Source organism: Phoca vitulina, unplaced genomic scaffold (genome assembly GCF_004348235.1).
Source record: "Phoca vitulina isolate PV1807 unplaced genomic scaffold, GSC_HSeal_1.0 scaffold66, whole genome shotgun sequence".
NCBI classification, from domain to species: domain Eukaryota; kingdom Metazoa; phylum Chordata; class Mammalia; order Carnivora; family Phocidae; genus Phoca; species Phoca vitulina.
Genome location: NW_022589769.1, coordinates 6,556,895 through 6,573,241, shown reverse-complemented (window position 1 = coordinate 6,573,241; position 16,347 = coordinate 6,556,895). Strand labels below are relative to the sequence as shown.

Genomic DNA, 16,347 nt, shown 5'->3' with positions numbered 1-16,347 from the left:
TCCAGTTTCATTTCATCTCCACAGGGTTCTTCCTTGTCTTTCCCCACTCTAATATTCGTGTGTCTGGCTTCCAACAACATCAGTGTACTCACTAGTTTGCTCAGTACTATAAGGCATCTAAGTATTTTCAGAATTGCTTCACTCATTCAACAACAGAAGCAAACCTCCTAAAGAGCTCAGGATTTGAGTTCTTCCCTGAACCCTACCGAAGATTGGGAATACTGGGTTTATAAATGGGTCTTTTGCACTTTGCTTTTTTTCATCTTTTTTTTTGTAACTAGAAATCATTCCCTCTCCGTTCTTTGAGATTTTCATTCTTTCTTATAACTGCTCAGTACTTCACTGATTGTATGTACCACAGTTCATTTAACCAATTTCCAGTGTTTAGACATTTAGGCAGTATTTTGGCTTGGCATTATTTTGTAATTACAGAGAAAGCTACAAGGAATCACCTGTGCAAATGTATTTTTGCATTGCTGGAGGTATGTCTTCAAAGTTCCGAGAACTGTGATTGCCGGTTCCAAGAGTAAATGAATACGTAGTTTCGTTAGATATCGCCACATTCCCCTCCATGAGAGTGAGTTCATGGCTTTGCCATGACTCTCTTTGGTTTGAGAGTTATTTGCATATCAGGGACATGAACCTTTTATCTGTGATATTAACCTTTTATCTGTGATTTATGCTACAGATATTTTTTCTTGGTTTCTCGTTTGTCTTTTGACTTTGCTCATCTTACTGATTGCCATACAAAAAATTTTTATGAGATCAAATTTGTAAATTTTTTATTGCGTCTGGATTGCAAGTCATAGTGAGAAAGCCTTTTTGTGCACCCAGATTTTGGAGGAATTCACCCATGTTTTATTGTAGTACTGTAGAGTTTCATTTTTTACATGTAGATATCTGACCCGTTTGGTGTTTATGCTTTTGTACCAAGTGAGGAATGGGTCTAATTTATCCTTTTCCAGTTGTCCCAACACTGTTTCTTAAAAGTTCATCTTTGCCCCAGTAATTTGAGATACGATCTTTACCGTACACTAGATTTCTATATGCAGTTGTGTCTATTTCTGGACTTTGTCTTTCTCGAAGTCGCAACTGAGTTTTTATTAAACATTTATATCTCAGAGGCTACCAGGTTCCAGGATTTACAACACAGAGGAATTTTTAGGCCTGTTCCCCTTTTGTGGTGTAAGAGTGGGTCCTTATTATTTTCCTACACTTTTTGAATTTTCCCAATTTTCAGAAACCAGCCAAAATTATTTTTGTCTTTAAGGAAACTGTTTAAAGGTGGGGTGCCTGGGTGGCTCAGTTGGTTAAGTGTCCAACTCTTGATTTCAGCTCCAGTCATGATCTCAGGGTCGTGAGATGGAGCCCTGCGTCTGCTTGAGATTCTCTCTCTCTCTCTCCCCCTTTGTCCCCCCCCGCAATAAATAAAATACTTTTAAAAAGAAAACTTTTTAAAGGTATTATCAGTTTTTAAACAGTAAACTTGAGCATGAATCTTTAGTACCCCCCAAATATTACCACTGGTATCCCCCCTTTTCCTTATATCCCCTCAATAAAAGAGATGTTTCAGAGAAGTGCGTATGATGCACGTGAAGAAGAGGACAGGTGGAAGGTCAGCCAGTCGTAAGAGCCCGTGTGTTTTGCCTCCTATGGCTGCTAAGAACCACCACGGAAAACAGTTTGTTCTTCTCCTTCTTCACATGAGTGAACAAGTATAAAGTACAGAGAAGATGTGAGTGCAGGACTCACATGGAGGAACTGGGATAACTGGGTAGCCGGAGTTTTTTTATATGTAACATTTTAAGTATTCGCTTCCTTAGAAGAGGCTTAAATAGGGGTATGTGCGCATTCACTCTCTTTCTCTCCCCTTCCGCCCCCTCTCTGTACTTGAATGGCCTCCCTTGAGTGGAATGACTTGATTTTTAAATGTTTCTCATAACTTGGGGGCTATAATAAAAAATCTATTTATAAGACCCATTTAGAGGAGACAGGACTCACAGTGGCCGTACGGTCTCTGTTTTTATCAAGTTATATTTCAGGGAACATATTTTCTCAAGGAAAAATCAGGACATGTAATTTGATTTAATTCAACATGTCACATCCTATAAAGCTTTAAAAGTGAAGCCAGGTTTAATTATAAATTTGACAAGTCACTGTTTTGGAATAGAAGAGAATTCTGTGAAGGTGGGACATGCCCTGTAAGTGTATTCAGATGATGAGCCACGTGATAGCTGACACGCTCAGGAATTCTTCTATTGTGCTGTGTATCCATCAGGCAGTCGTGAAGGTAACAGTGCTGTCTTCCAATTTAGTGCCACCAAGACTATTTTTTTATTGTAGCAGCTCTACTATTCCGTTCTGCTCTTCTGCTGTGGTAGCTCTCCGAAAACAGAAACCAGGAATTTTCTTCAAAATTTTGTTCTTCAGGGGGCACCTGGGTTGCTCAGCCAGTTAAGTGTCTGCCTGTGTCTCGGGTCCTGATCCCGGGGTCCTGGGATCGAGCCCCACATTGTCAGGCTCCCTGCTCAGCGGGGTGTCTACTTCTCCCTCTGCCCCTCCCCGCCCGCTCATGCTCTCTCTCACACTCTCTCTCTCTCAAATAAATAAAATCTTTAAAAAAAAAAATTCGTTCTTCGAAGCACTAAGAACAGCTTAGATTCGTATGTGTCTATACACAAGCATAATGTAGAACTTGCCTCTGAATAAGCTTGTCATCACAGGGAAACCTTTAGACTTCAGTTCCTATATGAGGTCTTTGACTTTCATGTACAGGTGGCAGCTCTCCGTGTTGCTGGCTGCTAGTTAAGTGGTAACAGACTTAAGAGTATTAAGACATTTTATAGGCTGGTGTTCCTGTTAATCTCAAACCTTTCATGTCGTTCCACTGTTTGTGTTTCAGTCTTACAGTGACCAGTGCGGCGGGAAAGAGAAACCTGAGTCCTAGCCCAGCAGAAGCTGACTTGGAGGCCAGAATATCGGGGGATATTTCTGACCCTGAGCTCGAACAGACGGAGTCCTGTGCAGAACCCCTCTCCGAGGGAAGGAAAAAGGCCAAGAAATTAAAAAGAATGAAGAAGGACCTTTCACCAGCAGGTTTGTATAAGATCTTAGTAGAGTTCTGGAGTTGTGTACTCTTTAATGCTTTAGAAGCTCATAGTTGGGGGGAGAAGTGATAGCAGGGCTTCGGTTGGTGGCAAAGCCCAGGTACAATTGCCCCCCCCCCCCCCCCGCCATCCACAGTTTCTCATAGTCAACCTCGGCCCCGAAGCAGAGGATCCTTCTGACATACATACGATCAGAAGGTCAGTGGTAGCCTAATGCTAGGTCACCATGCTTATGTCACTCACCTCACTTCATCTCGTCAGGGGGGCATTTTATCCTCTCACATCATAAAAGAAGAAGGGTGAGTCCAGGACAGTAAGATTTTTTAAGAGAGAGAAACCCATTCACATGACTTTTATTACAGTCCGTTGCTATCATTGTTCTCATTTGTTATTAGCTCTTGTTAGTCTCTTACTGTGCCTCATTTATAAATTAAACTTTATCACAGCTGTGGATGTACAGGAAATAACATGGAGTCTATAGGGTTTGGTACTACCGAAGTTTCAGGCACGCACTGGGTGCTTTGGACTATGTCCCCCGCAGATGAGGGGGAATTCTGTAGTTTTCCACGGGACCAGATGCTTTTTAGGATCCATTTAATTTGAGGAATCCCTAAAAAGCCCTGTCTCTTGATAGAGGAAGGCTTGGCAGGGGCCTTCTCAGTTAAAGATGGTTACTCCATTTTGGTAATCCCCTCTCTCTCTCCTCTATGGTTTAGAGGTTTTGCTGATGTGTGTAAGTAGCCTCAGTATCTTAAATGTGCATTTAAATTTGCACAGAGGCCTCCTCCTACACATGTTATTTTCAGTGGCAGAGTTTTCACCGTTCCCAGCAAAACGCCAGGCAGCCTGGATTTCTCTCATACGCAGAATTACATAAGGGGGGTGCCTGGGTGGCTCAGACAATAAGTGTCTGCCTTCGGCTCAGGTCATGGTCCCAGGGTCCTGGGATCGAGCTCCGCGCAGGAAGCCTGCTTCTCCCTCTCCCACTCCCCCTGCTTGTGTTCCCTTCTCTCGCTGTGTCTCTCTCTGTCAAATAAATAAAAAATCTTAAAAAAAAAAAAAAATAAGAATTACATAAGGAGCAAAGGAAACCAGAACCTAACAGCCTAGTATGTGCGAGGTGCTGTAGTAGGAGCCTTTTCTCTCCTGATTTAATTCCCTTCTTGCCCGAAGCCAAATCCCATGTTCTCTCCGTCACCCGGATGCCGTGGGGGGTCTGTGAACGAGCGCAGCCCTCCGTGTGCAGACCCTCTACAATGCTGGACTGCGACACGAGGGAGGAGCTCACTGGTCAGCCAGGCCAGTTCCCTGCTCGGGAGATCCGGCCGTCACCTGCTGGGTCCCACGGCTGTCACGGTGACAAGAGTTACAGCCCTCGCTGACTGCTGCTTGCTCAGGGCCCAGTGCGGCATCTCATGCTTGGTGGGAGTTCTTTCCTTTAAAGTTCTGAGGTGGTCCTCAAGGTCCATTTCACAGTTAAGAGATTGGAGGCCTGAAGGGTAATGGGACCTGCCCAAGGTCACGGAGTCCTTCAGTTTGTCCTTTACAAGAGAGCCTGTGCTCTCCCCGCATGGTTATGCCACTCCCTGTCTGCGTGGGATAGGAGGGCCGCTGACCCAGCCCCGAGTGTGCCTGTCTCACATCCTGATGGTCTCCCGGTGAGCAGAACCAGCAGTCAAATCAAAGGAAGGTGTAGGAAAACCATGGAACTTGATTCATACCCAAGCTAAGAATTCACCGTGTTTCAGATTAATTCTTCCTTTTACACGTGGCCTGATCTGACGGCAGGGAGTTTTCTGAATCTCATTGATACTAATGAAATCAAAGAAGCAGCAAAAATGTTGCATATGTTTTTATACGTTATGCTGAGGCTTAACTTTAACTGAAAACTTAAACTTCCTGTTTGAAGCCCGGATTGTTTCTTTCAGCTGCCTCCTTGAACCCCGCTGTTCTCCTTGACTTGCTTCCCTTCCGTTCCCTAAATTGAGCATTGGAGAGAAGGCTTTATTTATTTATTTATTTATTTATTTATTTATAAAAGATTTTATTTATGTATTTGACAGAGAGAGACACAGCGAGAGAGGGAACACAAGCAGGGGGAGTGGGAGAGGGAGAAGCAGGCTTCCTGCGGAGCAGGGAGCCCGATGCAGGGCTTGATCCCAGGACCCTGGGTTCATGACCTGAGCCGAAGGCAGACGCTTAATGACTGAGCCACCCAGGCGCCCTGAGAATGTTTTATTTTGTAACACCCTTAATCTTCACCTGTGATACCTTCTTATGACTGCCGCATTGTATCTGCTCAGCGAATGTTCATACTGAAAGTCGGATGACTTTTAGAGATCACGGCTAGCGTGGTGAGGGGCGGGGTCCCCTCTTGTATTCCTTTCCTTCCTATCTCAGTCTCTTCTGAATTTTTCAGCTTATCTGTTAGTTCTCAGGGGCAAGATGACAGGTGTTTTTTCTCCCCTCTATCTCAGCATAATCTTACAGGTATTAACATTAAAATACCTAATAATAGACTGCCTGAATAGATTAGCTCTTTTTATAACTTTCATCATTCTAAGTGAAAACTTTCTGTGAGTTATTTGGGGTTTTGAATGTATAATACCGTCATTAAAATAGGTTTTTATTTTCCTCCCATTGACAGTAAAGCTGTCACTGCCTCAAGATTTGAGCTAAAAAAGAAAAAATGATAGATTTTGTACTTCTTTGTCAGTCCCGCTAAAAGAGAAAGAAACATCTTGACAGCTTTTAATTGAATCAGAGAACTTGAGATAATTGGGCTTCGGGAGCACCATTCACCAGGTGAGGCCTTCCAGCATCATGAAGCTGGAAGTTTCATGGGTTCTTCTTCGCTGTGTTGTTGTAAGCATTTAGCGCTCATATTCTCAGCAGGATGTCGGTTGAGATAACCAGGCTCTGAGCCTGTGGAGTTGACCAGTTTCGATTGCTCAGTGCCTTTCATAAGGTCCTATAGTGAGTGAGAATACAAAGGTCTGACCCTGTGAAGGGTCTGTATTAAGCGCTCAAGGGCTCAGAAGAGTACCAGGAGCCGTGAAGACCTGGTTGGGGTGTTGGCAGCAACCAGATGGGACGCTTTGGTAGGGCGTGGGAAAGTCTGACCTGCAGAGACAGGTTCTAGGGCATCCTGTCTGAGCTCTCCTCCTGGCAAGAATATCTTGACAGGGCCGCAGGTGATTCACCAAGGTGTGTGGGGTGCCCAGCGCTGTCAGCGAAGGCATGAAAAGTACAAAAGACACTGTTTCACCTTTGAGGGAGATTTCTGTTTTCTAAGGAGGAAGTAGCAAAAAGTAGGACCACAGAATATTGTGTATTGTAGCAGTCCTGGGACAGTTGGTGCTCAGTAAATCCCACACAAAACAGTGTCATCTGTCTTAGTTATACATTTTAATGTCGAAGATGCACTAAGAGTGCTAGACCGCTTCCCAGCTAACAAAATGACTTAAATTGCAAAAGAAATGACTGTTTATTGAGTTTATATCATGTAGCAGGCATTGTGCCAGGAACATCCTTTACTGTCTGTTCCTTATAAAAAGCCAGTAAAGTATAGATACCAGTTATTTCCGATTTCTAGAGAGGAAACAGGCTCAAAGAATTCAGACTTGCAAAGTCAAATATAGCTGGTCTTGGGGGCCCTGGGGAGGGCCGTCTGACCCAGAGTTCACACGTTGGATCACTCTGCAGTATGTGAAATTTATCCAAACTTTAGAAGAAGCAAAGGACTCTACAAAGATGAGCATTTCTGGCAGCTGGTCAAGAGCAACAACAATTGGCAACTTGGACTTTCTTGTGATGAAGTCATGTGAGCCAAGCAACCGTTCTCTTTTGGAGCTTACTGTGTACGTATTATGTACTTGGCAAATATTTTTCTCCTCAGTGTTGTTTCTGTCCTGTGTTCAGGCTACAGACATATAACGTAAGTCCCTTCCTTTTATATTTATTAGGATTAGTGTAGATTGGTAGTGCTATTTACTTTTCCTCGGGGGAATTCAAGGTACATTCTCAGCTGGTACGTAAAGAAACAGAGCTCTGCGTGCATTTTAGGCTGGACTAAAGTATCTAAAGAAAGTGGTCCCCAGACAGTGTTTAATGGACCGATTTCCACAGCACACTTGTTCTTGCTGATGAGTGGATTGTGTTCCGGTGTCCTGTTGCTGACCAGATTGACCACTCTCAAAATATTATGGACAGTCCAGCAGCCAGAGGTTCTATCAGGCCCTGTTAGTGTTCACGGAAGAGTGCCCGAGACGCTGACCCTTTCTGGTGATTGTGTGTGTCATGTCATAGAGAGGCTGCTGCAAGTCTTTTTCCTCCTCACATTTAAAACACAGCACAGTAGACCTTTAAATGTTTGCCAGGAACCAGGAGTATCATTGGAGTCTCGAGTAATCTGTTGAACTTTTCAAGCTTGCATCCTTAAGGTTACAGTGTGAAAATTTAGGATCTGAGCAGCAGGCTGCAGTTGCTGACTATCTAGGCTAGGGAAGGGCAGCCAAGGAGCTTTTTAATTCTTTAATTAAAATGTGGCTGACAGCCTCAGCGTGGCCCCTGTGCTGTGCGGTGGGCCGTCCGCTGCCCAGTCCCTCTCCCCGCCGGCTGCCTTCCACCCAGGGAAGCTCTGCCTTCTTGATGTAGGAAACCGCCCCTTCACCAGGCCCTCTGGAGCATCTCCCAGTTAAATACGTTTGTATAGCACCCCACAGGATCTTACTCTCTCCAGGATTCCACTCTAGAAAATGATAACGATGGCAGATTTCCAGTGTTTGAGATTCTGTTCTGGATTCACCTGAGGGCAGAAATGTCTTCCCTCACAGAATCTCTCCCTTTCGGCTCTGGAGAGAAGAAAGGTAAAGAAGCCCAAACGGTCACCTTTTGTGTTGACCACTTTTTAATTTCTTTTGTTGTTTTGTTAATAAAGATAACATGCTCACTATGAAACTCTATAAAATGAAGAAAAACAGAAGAAAATTAAACCCTGTGGTTGCCTCTCTGTTAACAAGTGTTTTTACTCTGCCTGTCATTTTCCGAGATCAGACGAGATCGGGTGCGTTCAGGGTGGTATGGCCGTAGACTCTGCCTGTCATTTTTATACACAGTTGGCATCATACTTCATAGACAATTTGGTATCCTGTTCTTTCCCCATTAAACAAAAAATCCTGGTCAAATTTGTACTATCAGCATAATATTTTATATTAAAATTTTGTTGGATTTTCAAACAACGTTCCTAATATCTTTTGCAGGGTCAGCTTTATTAAGATACAGTTTATGTACAACAAGTCTTCGCTTTTAGGTGTACAATTCGATGAGTTTTTACAAATGTGTGTACAGCCATATAACCACATTGTGGTCAAGAGAGAGAATAGTTGTAGGGGCATCTGGGTGACTCAGTCGGTTAAGCATCTGACTCTTGATTTCAGCTCAGGTCATGATCTCAGGGTCCTGGGATCTAGCCCCCCACCGGGCTCTGCACTCAGCAGGGAGTCTGCTTGAGATTTTCTCTCCCCCTCTCTCTGCCCTTCCCCTAAAAATAAATAAATAAATAATCTGTAAAAAAAGAGGAAGAGAAAGAATAGTTGTATCATTCCAGAAGATTCCCTCATGTCCCATCCCTCCTCCCACCCCTAGAACCTGGCAACCAGTGATGTGCTTCTTTCTTAATACGTTTGAGATTCATTTTGCTATTGCACATACCAGTGGTTCATTCCTTCTTATTGCTGAGTAGTATTCTGTCTTATGGATGTATTGCTGTTTTTCCATTTTGCCAGTTGGCATTTAGGTTGTTACTACTTTTTTTTTTTTTTTAAAGATTTTATTTATTTATTTGACACAGAGAGAGAGAGAGGAATCACAAGCAGGCAGAGTGGCAGGGAGCGGCAGAGGGAGAAGCGGGCTTCCCGCGGAGCAGGGAGCCCGATGTGGGACTTGATCCCAGGACTCTGGGATCGTGACCTGAGCCGAAGGCAGACGCTTAACGACTGAGCCACCCAGGCGCCCCAGGTTGTTACTACTTTTTAGCAACTAAAAATCAAGCTGCTGTAAACATTCGCCAACAGGTTTTTATAGGAACTAAGTTTTCGTTTCTTTGGGGTAAATACCTAAGAGTGGAATTGCTGGGTCATATGGTAAGTGCATGTTTCACCCTTTAAGAACCTGGCACAGCATTTTCCAGAGTGGCTGTGCCATTGTGCGTTCCTGGCGTCGGCCAGCGAGGCTTCCAGTGGTTCTGCGCCTTCACCGGTACTGGTCCGGTCCTTGGTAGCCATTCCAGCGGGCCTGTTCGTAGTGCCTCGGATGGCTTTAACTTGAATTTCCCTAAGGACTAAGGACGCTGAGCATCCTTTGTGTGATTATTTCCCATCCAGATCTCTTCTTCGGCAGAATGTCTTTTCAAGGGGCACCTGGGTGGCTCAGTTGGTTAAGCAACTGCCTTCAGCTCAGGTCATGATCCTGGAGTCCCGGGATCGAGTCCCGCGTCGGGCTCCCTGCTCAGTGGGGAGTCTGCTTCTCCCTCTCCTGCTCCCCTCCTCTTGTGCTCTCTCTCTCTCTCTCTCTCATTCTCTCTCTCAAATAAATAAATAAAAAATCTTTAAAAAAAAAAAAAGAATGTCTTTTCAAATCTTTTGCCCATTTTTTTCATTGGGTTGTTTGTTTTCTTCTCCTCGAGTGTTGAGAGTTCTTTGTATATTCTGAATACAAGTCCTTTTGGGTGTTTTGCACATTCTTCCAGATTCTGCTTTTTTTTTTTTTTTTTAAAGATTTTATTTATTTATTTTGAAAGAGAGAGAGAGGGAGACAGCGAAAGAGGGAACACAAGCAGGGGGAGTGGGAGAGGGAGAAGCAGGCTTCCTGCGGAGCAGGGAGCCCGATGTGGGGCTCGATCCCAGGACCCTGGGATCATGACCTGAGCCGAAGGCAGACGCTTAACGACTGAGCCACCCAGGCGCCCCTCTTTTCATTTTCTTAATAGTAACTTTCAAATAGTAGAAGTTTAAAATTTTACTGAAATCCAATTTATCATTTTTTTTCTTGGATTATGCCTTTGGTGTCACATCTAAGCAATCTTTGCTTGACTCCAGATTTACAAAGATTTTCTCCTGTGTTTCCTTTTTTTTTTTTAGATTTTATTTATTTGACAGAGAGAGAGACAGTGAGAGAGGGAACACAAGCAGGGGGAGTGGGAGAGGGAGAAGCAGGCTTCCCGCCGAGCAGGGAGCCTGATGCGGGGCTCGATCCCAGGACCCCGGGATCATGACCTGAGCCGAAGGCAGATGCTTAAGCACTTGAGCCACCCAGCGCCCCTCTCCTGTGTTTTTTTCTAGAAGTTTTGTGGTTTTAGGTTTTACATTTAGATGTACAGTCCATTTTTTTTTTTAAGATTTTATTTATTTGAGAGAGAGAGACAGAGATAGCGAGAGAGAGCACAAGCAGGGAAGAGAGGGAGAAGCAGGCTCCCCGCCGAGCAGGGAGCCCAATGTGGGACTCAATCCCAGGACCCTGGGGTCATGACCTGAGCCGAAGGCAGACACCCAACCAGCTGAACTACCTAGGCGTCCCTGTACAGTCCATTTTGAGTTAATTTTCGCATATGGTGCAACGTATGCGTTGAGATCCATCCTAACAGGAAGCGGACATCCTGAAATATTTGTTTAATAAGAAATTGTTCCAGAATAATTCTTTGTGCTCAGGTAAAACAGAGCTGTGAAAATGAGCTCCCTGGAACACGGACTTAGCTCCTTATCCCCTAGCTTTGAGACTGATCCTTCGGTCTACAGCATTCCCTTTCCAGAAAGTGCTAGAAAGAACACCAGCAGTGACCTCCAGCCCCCTCTGGTCTAAGTCCCCTTTAGATGGTTCCTGAAGTTCTGGTTCCTCTGGACACATCATTGCTGCTCAGCAGCTGCACATTCTAGGCAGTGAAAACTAGGGTCCTCTTGACTGCGGGCTGTCGGCTTCCTGGGGAACAACCATGTTCAGTGTAGGGCCACCTTCCTCATATGGGGACGTACATGGAGAACTTGCTGTGTGCCAGGAACTCGGCTGTACCACGGCGGGCGTGTGCGGCAGAAAGTAGTATTCAGTCCAGCGGCTAGATGAGCCAGGGAGCGTTGTTTAGAGCCATACAGCCCGTCAGACGGCCCGGCCAGGCTTGCTCGGGCAAAGCTTTTGCTTATTCCACTATTTCTCACCAGCTCTTCACCGAGTCACTTCCTGTGTGTCTGCTGGCCTGCCGCCACAGCCACACACGGCCCATCCAGCCGGCAGCAGGTGCTGTCAGAAGTATGGCAGCGTAGTTGCTTTCAGCCGGTTAGCCTTCTTGTTTGTTTGATTTCCCTCACGGCGAGTTCGAATTTATTTCAGTTCCCCACACTCGGCATGTGGCTTTTACCTTTAAAATGGCTAATTGGCGGGGCATCTGGGTGGCTCAGGCTTTGGCTCAAGTCGTGATCCCGGGGTCCTGGGATCGAGCCCCGCGTCGGGCTCCCTGCTCAGCGGGGAACCTGCTTCTCCCTCTCCCTCTGCGCCTACCCCCCTCCACTCATGCTCTCTTTCTCTCAAATAATTAAAAGTAAAATCTTAAAAAAAAAAACCTATAAAGTGGCTTATTGGCTGCTGTGATGTTTCTCTGATATGTGTATTATAAAAATGCCCTTCTGGATGTTTCTTTTCCTCCCTACAATCGGGTATTGTATGAATGTGTGTGATTGAGAAGGTCAGGCTAGTGATGTCTCTTCACGGCCCAGCTGCAGCATTTCCTTGCTCTGGGGAGTGTGTGTGTGTGTGTGTGTTGTCCTTTATAACCTAACTGGATCCTGGGCGTCTGTCACGGGGAGCATCTCCTGTCCGTCTTCACTTCTCAGGAGTGGCCTTACAGTCTGCTGGGAGTGCCAACACAGCGATGAGACCCGGGCAGAAGCCTCCCAAGTATCCCTCTCCCAGTCTTCTCATCCTCTCCGTCTGGACTTCATCTCAGTAAATGATCACCAGTGGGGGAATTCTCGTGTTGGCTGAAATCCCGTGTTATTTCGTGTATTCAGACCTAGTTATCTTTAGACATTCCTGCCGTTGAGGTGGCCACTCCGAGCTGAGTGATTTCCTACTTTGCAGGACCTTGCACCTCCTCCGGTTTTAAAAGTTACCATTTTAGGCAGCGGCCGCGCCCTCTCCCCTTTTGGAATCTTGGAGTGTTAGCAGCTGGGGTTAGCTGCCGGTTTTCCCTGCCAGCCCTGCTTGAGTCATGCACGCCACCACCAATGCAGGAGCGCCTGGTCGGTCACGCTTTCCATCGTGGCCGCGCTCTTCCCTGACTTAGTTCCCCTTCACTCGGCTCCGGACACGGCTGGTCCAGGCCCCGACCCGACTGTTGCCGCGGCCGTTACAGAGAGTGGCGTGAAGCAGAGAAGGGCTTCCAGCTTCCGGGCGAAACTGTTTGTATCCGAAGAGGCCCATCAACGCTTAGCCAGTGTTGCTGAACTCTGAAACGGCTGCGTGCTTCTACTTGGGCCCCTTTGGGGGGAGTGGGGGGGGGTGTCTCTGAACCCCCACTGGTCAGCTTCTCTAAAAAAGCCACCAGCCTGTTGGGTTTCTCTTCTGGGTGCTGGTACAGAGCTCCCAGCACAGAGAAACCTGGTGTCGTGGGACGCGACAGGGCTCTGGATCTGTGGAAGGATCTAGTTCCACCTCAGCCACGTGCTGGCTGTGTGAGATGGGTCACCTTACCTGGCCACCCTGAGCCTGTTCTTGCATCTTGATACCACTATGCTGGGTTCTTTCTTTTAATTAGTTTATGAATTTGAGAGAGAGAGCGAGCGAGCACAAGTGGGAGGGGCGGGGAAAGGGAGAGAGACTCGGAGGCAGACTCTGTGCTGAGCGTGGAGCCGAATGTGGGGCTCGATCTCCCGACCCTGAGATCACGCCCTGAGCTGAGAACAAGAGTCAGATGCGTAACTGACCGTACCCCCCCCCCCCTCAGGCGCCCCACACCGCGCTGGGCTTTTATGAAGATTAAATGAACTGAGGGACACCTGGCTGGCTCAATCAGTGGAGCATGTGACTCTTGATCTTGGGGTCATGAGTTCAAGCCCCATGCTGGGCGTAGAGCTTTCTTAAATAAAAAAAAAAAAAAAAAAAACTGAAGGGAGTGCCTAGTGTGGTGGCTAGCAAAGGACACAGTGTGTGCCCCCCGAGAGAGAGATGCACGCATCCACATTTTAACCCCTGTGAAGTAAACAGAGGCATCCAAGCAGGGAGGCAGGTCACTGATCCTCCGTGGGGTGTTTCGGTGGGGTCGCCCCTCTCTGCTGGGCCCTGCTGCCCGTGGACAGGGCCCGTCTGTGGACGTGCTCTGCCCAGCCCGGCCCTGTCTGCGGTGGGTGCGCTGGTCGCTCAGTCCCCCGGGTGCTGTCCTCTCCTTGTTCACCGCGTTTTGTTTTGTCCCCCCCCCCCCCCCGCCCCCAGGAGGCATCCCCGACAGCCCTGCCAAGCTCTTCGAGGTGCCCGACACGTGGTAACCGAGGCCTGAGGGAGACACGTCGCTGGTGCTGTGGCTGAGGCGGAAGCAGCCGGCACATTCGGAAGCCATACTGTATTTAATTTAATAAAATGTGGTGTGGGAGGGGTTGGAAACCAAGTGTGTGTCCTGGGGGGGAGAAACCACCACTACCACCCAGTTTTTATTTTTGTGGCTGAGTCTCTTTTCTTCCCTTTCAATGTAAACTGCTGCCGCTCAGCACAGTTGTAGACTGTCGTGAACGTGCACACTTTAACCAGCTGATCACTTGTCGCTTGCGCGCAGCCCTTCCTGTCGTGAATTTTCGCGTGTTTCAGAATCCACCTGGTGGGGAACATGGGCTGTGAGCCCAGCAAACCGCCGACGTTTTCGGGCGCCGTGATCGTGAGTTTGGGTTGAAATCTCTCCTGCTCCGAGGGGTTCTCTTCGGATTTGGGGGCCTCCGCGGTCCGCGGCTCGTCTCCCGATGGCTTGGAGAGCCCGCTCGCATCTGTCCGCTTCCCACTGCGGCTGCCTGAAAATACGGAGCGCTCAATCCTGTGTTTCCAGAAGGAAACGGTCGCCCGCTGTCCACCCGTGAAGGAGCTTCCCTCACCTCTGCCTTGGCCTTGGGGCCGTATTGACTTAGAGCCCTTTTCCCCCAAGATGTGAGTTTCTCACGGCGGACTGTACGAGTACGAAAAGTTATCTTCTGTTTTTACACGTAGTACTGTGCCCCCTGCCCCGTGTCTCTGCCTGCCTGTCTGAGTGTGTGTCTGGGGGTGAGGTGGCACGTGCAACCACAAAGGACGTGTACCAGCCCTTTTTCTGTTGACACCGATCCCAACAGCCACAGAATTTCACGGATCTGCTTTCAGGAGATCCGTTTCATAGAGATCATTGTTAGATATTGAACATTTTTTTGTATCATAGATCAATAAAAAATGAAACATGTATTTCCGAAAGATGAAAATTAAAGGAATTTTCATAGGATTCTGGGGTTTTTTTCCTTTTTCTTTTTTTGTAAGTGAATGACGTATTTGATCTTTACATAGATATGTTTCTCTCGAAAGATCACCCCTGAAAAGCTCTGGTAAGTCACGAAGCCTGGTGTTTATGGATTTTTCTTTCTTCTTCTTTTTTTAACCTCTGACCCCTATACCTGCGTGAATGAGTCAGATGCTCAGAGCTGGAGTTGAGCCCCATGGAAAATGGCTGCGTAGGAGGAGGGTATGCATCTCTATCATGGTGGGCGGAATGGAGCCCTTTGGAATCCATGGTGGCATGGGAATTCAGATGAGTGAGACACTCACTTTTCCCAGTTATGGGCCTCTGACCACTTCCCCTCCTCCCCCTGGCCAAGCAGTGTGTGGCAGAGTTACAAAGCCAACCCGTCGGGAATGAGCTCCCACCCCTTCCAGAGCTGTCCCTGCTCACAGCTCCGTGGGGTGGTGCGCAGGGAGGTGGAGTCAGACAGACAAAGGCTGGGGGTTACAGGGCATTGCTGGACGGTGCTGAGTCACTGAAACCTACGGGTAGACATGGGGGCACTGCACCCTGCATGGAGATGGAGAGCCTCTGGTGTTCCAGCACCTTCTGTGTGGTGCAGGGCTGCAGTGGGAGAGGGGTGGGGCCTCTTGCCCTAAGGGAATGAAATTCCACATTGTCCCCTGAAGCCCAATTCTCCCTGCTCAGAAAGCTTTATAGACACACACAGGTTGCACCCCTTTGTCTCCTGGTCCAGGGAGGGGCTCAGGGGGAGGAGGACTTTCTGGAAAGGAGACTTCTTGGCATCCCAGCTCCAGCTGGGGGTTCTCGGACACATCATTTACCCTCTCCGAGCCTCTCTTTCTTCAATCATGAAACCAGGACGATAAACCCGCCCCATAGGGTGGTTGCAAGGACTAAACGAGATCACATAAAATGCCCAGCGTACCCGAGCGCCCAGCAGTTATAGTTGAAGATCACCCTTTTGATCTGAAACCCCGTTTGTACCTTCTTTTGTCAACTGGAGCTGATACAGGTATAGTCACATGGGACTGGGCTTAGAATTAATTACCTGGGGGACCCCTCATCCGCGTCCACACCCCCATTTTCTTCCCAACTGGATCAAATGACTTAAAACGGTTAAAGTGGGTTGGCTGTCGACTCTCTCCGCACATACACACAGGCTTTCTTGACATCTCTTTGGGCATAAAACCCTAGGATGGTGCTTTGGCTTTTTGATACGGAGGCCCAGGGGCATATGTTGATGATGGGGCTGTGGGGACCTCGGTGTTTCCCTGCAAATCGTTCTGTTGTCCTCTGATTTCAGAGACCGAGTGCTTTTTTGTAGCTTTGTATTCACCAACGCCCCCAACATTTTATTGTGAAAAATTTCAAACATGCAGAGAAGTTGTAAGAATTGTTCAGTGAACAGTGAACACCCATTTACCAGCACCCCCAGATTGCCGAGCCCGCATTTTGCTATAGTTGCATATTACATAACCAGCCATCCCTCCATCCATCAATTCAGCCTACCTTGTGATTTATTTCTAAGGAAGTTGTAAACACGGGTGTACTCCCTGTACCACATACTTCAGCATTTGTGTCATTAGCCAGAGTTTAATATTAGTTTATCGGTGGGGCTCCATGGGAATAAAATTTATAGTGAAATGCTTAAATTTTAAATGTACCAATTAAGAAGTTCTGACAAATGCAAAATGAACTGTCGAGGTACAGAACATCACCATC

At 47.0% G+C, this 16,347-nt stretch overlaps 1 protein-coding gene across 3 annotated transcripts in view; it reads left to right on the top strand.

Moving 5' to 3' along the window:
• Positions 1-14,557, top strand: part of PARN (poly(A)-specific ribonuclease) — a 160,911-nt gene extending 146,354 nt beyond the window's left edge. For 2 of the 3 annotated variants that reach the window (XM_032392143.1, XM_032392144.1), the window contains exons 23-24: positions 2,903-3,096; positions 13,584-14,556. In XM_032392143.1, the coding sequence (XP_032248034.1) occupies positions 2,903-3,096; positions 13,584-13,636 (247 nt within the window). In that variant the 3' untranslated portion in view covers positions 13,637-14,556. Of the gene's footprint in view, positions 1-2,902; positions 3,097-13,583 lie in introns of all 3 variants that reach the window. The other variant, XM_032392145.1, reaches the window with a different exon arrangement.
• Positions 14,558-16,347: the final 1,790 nt, after the last annotated feature.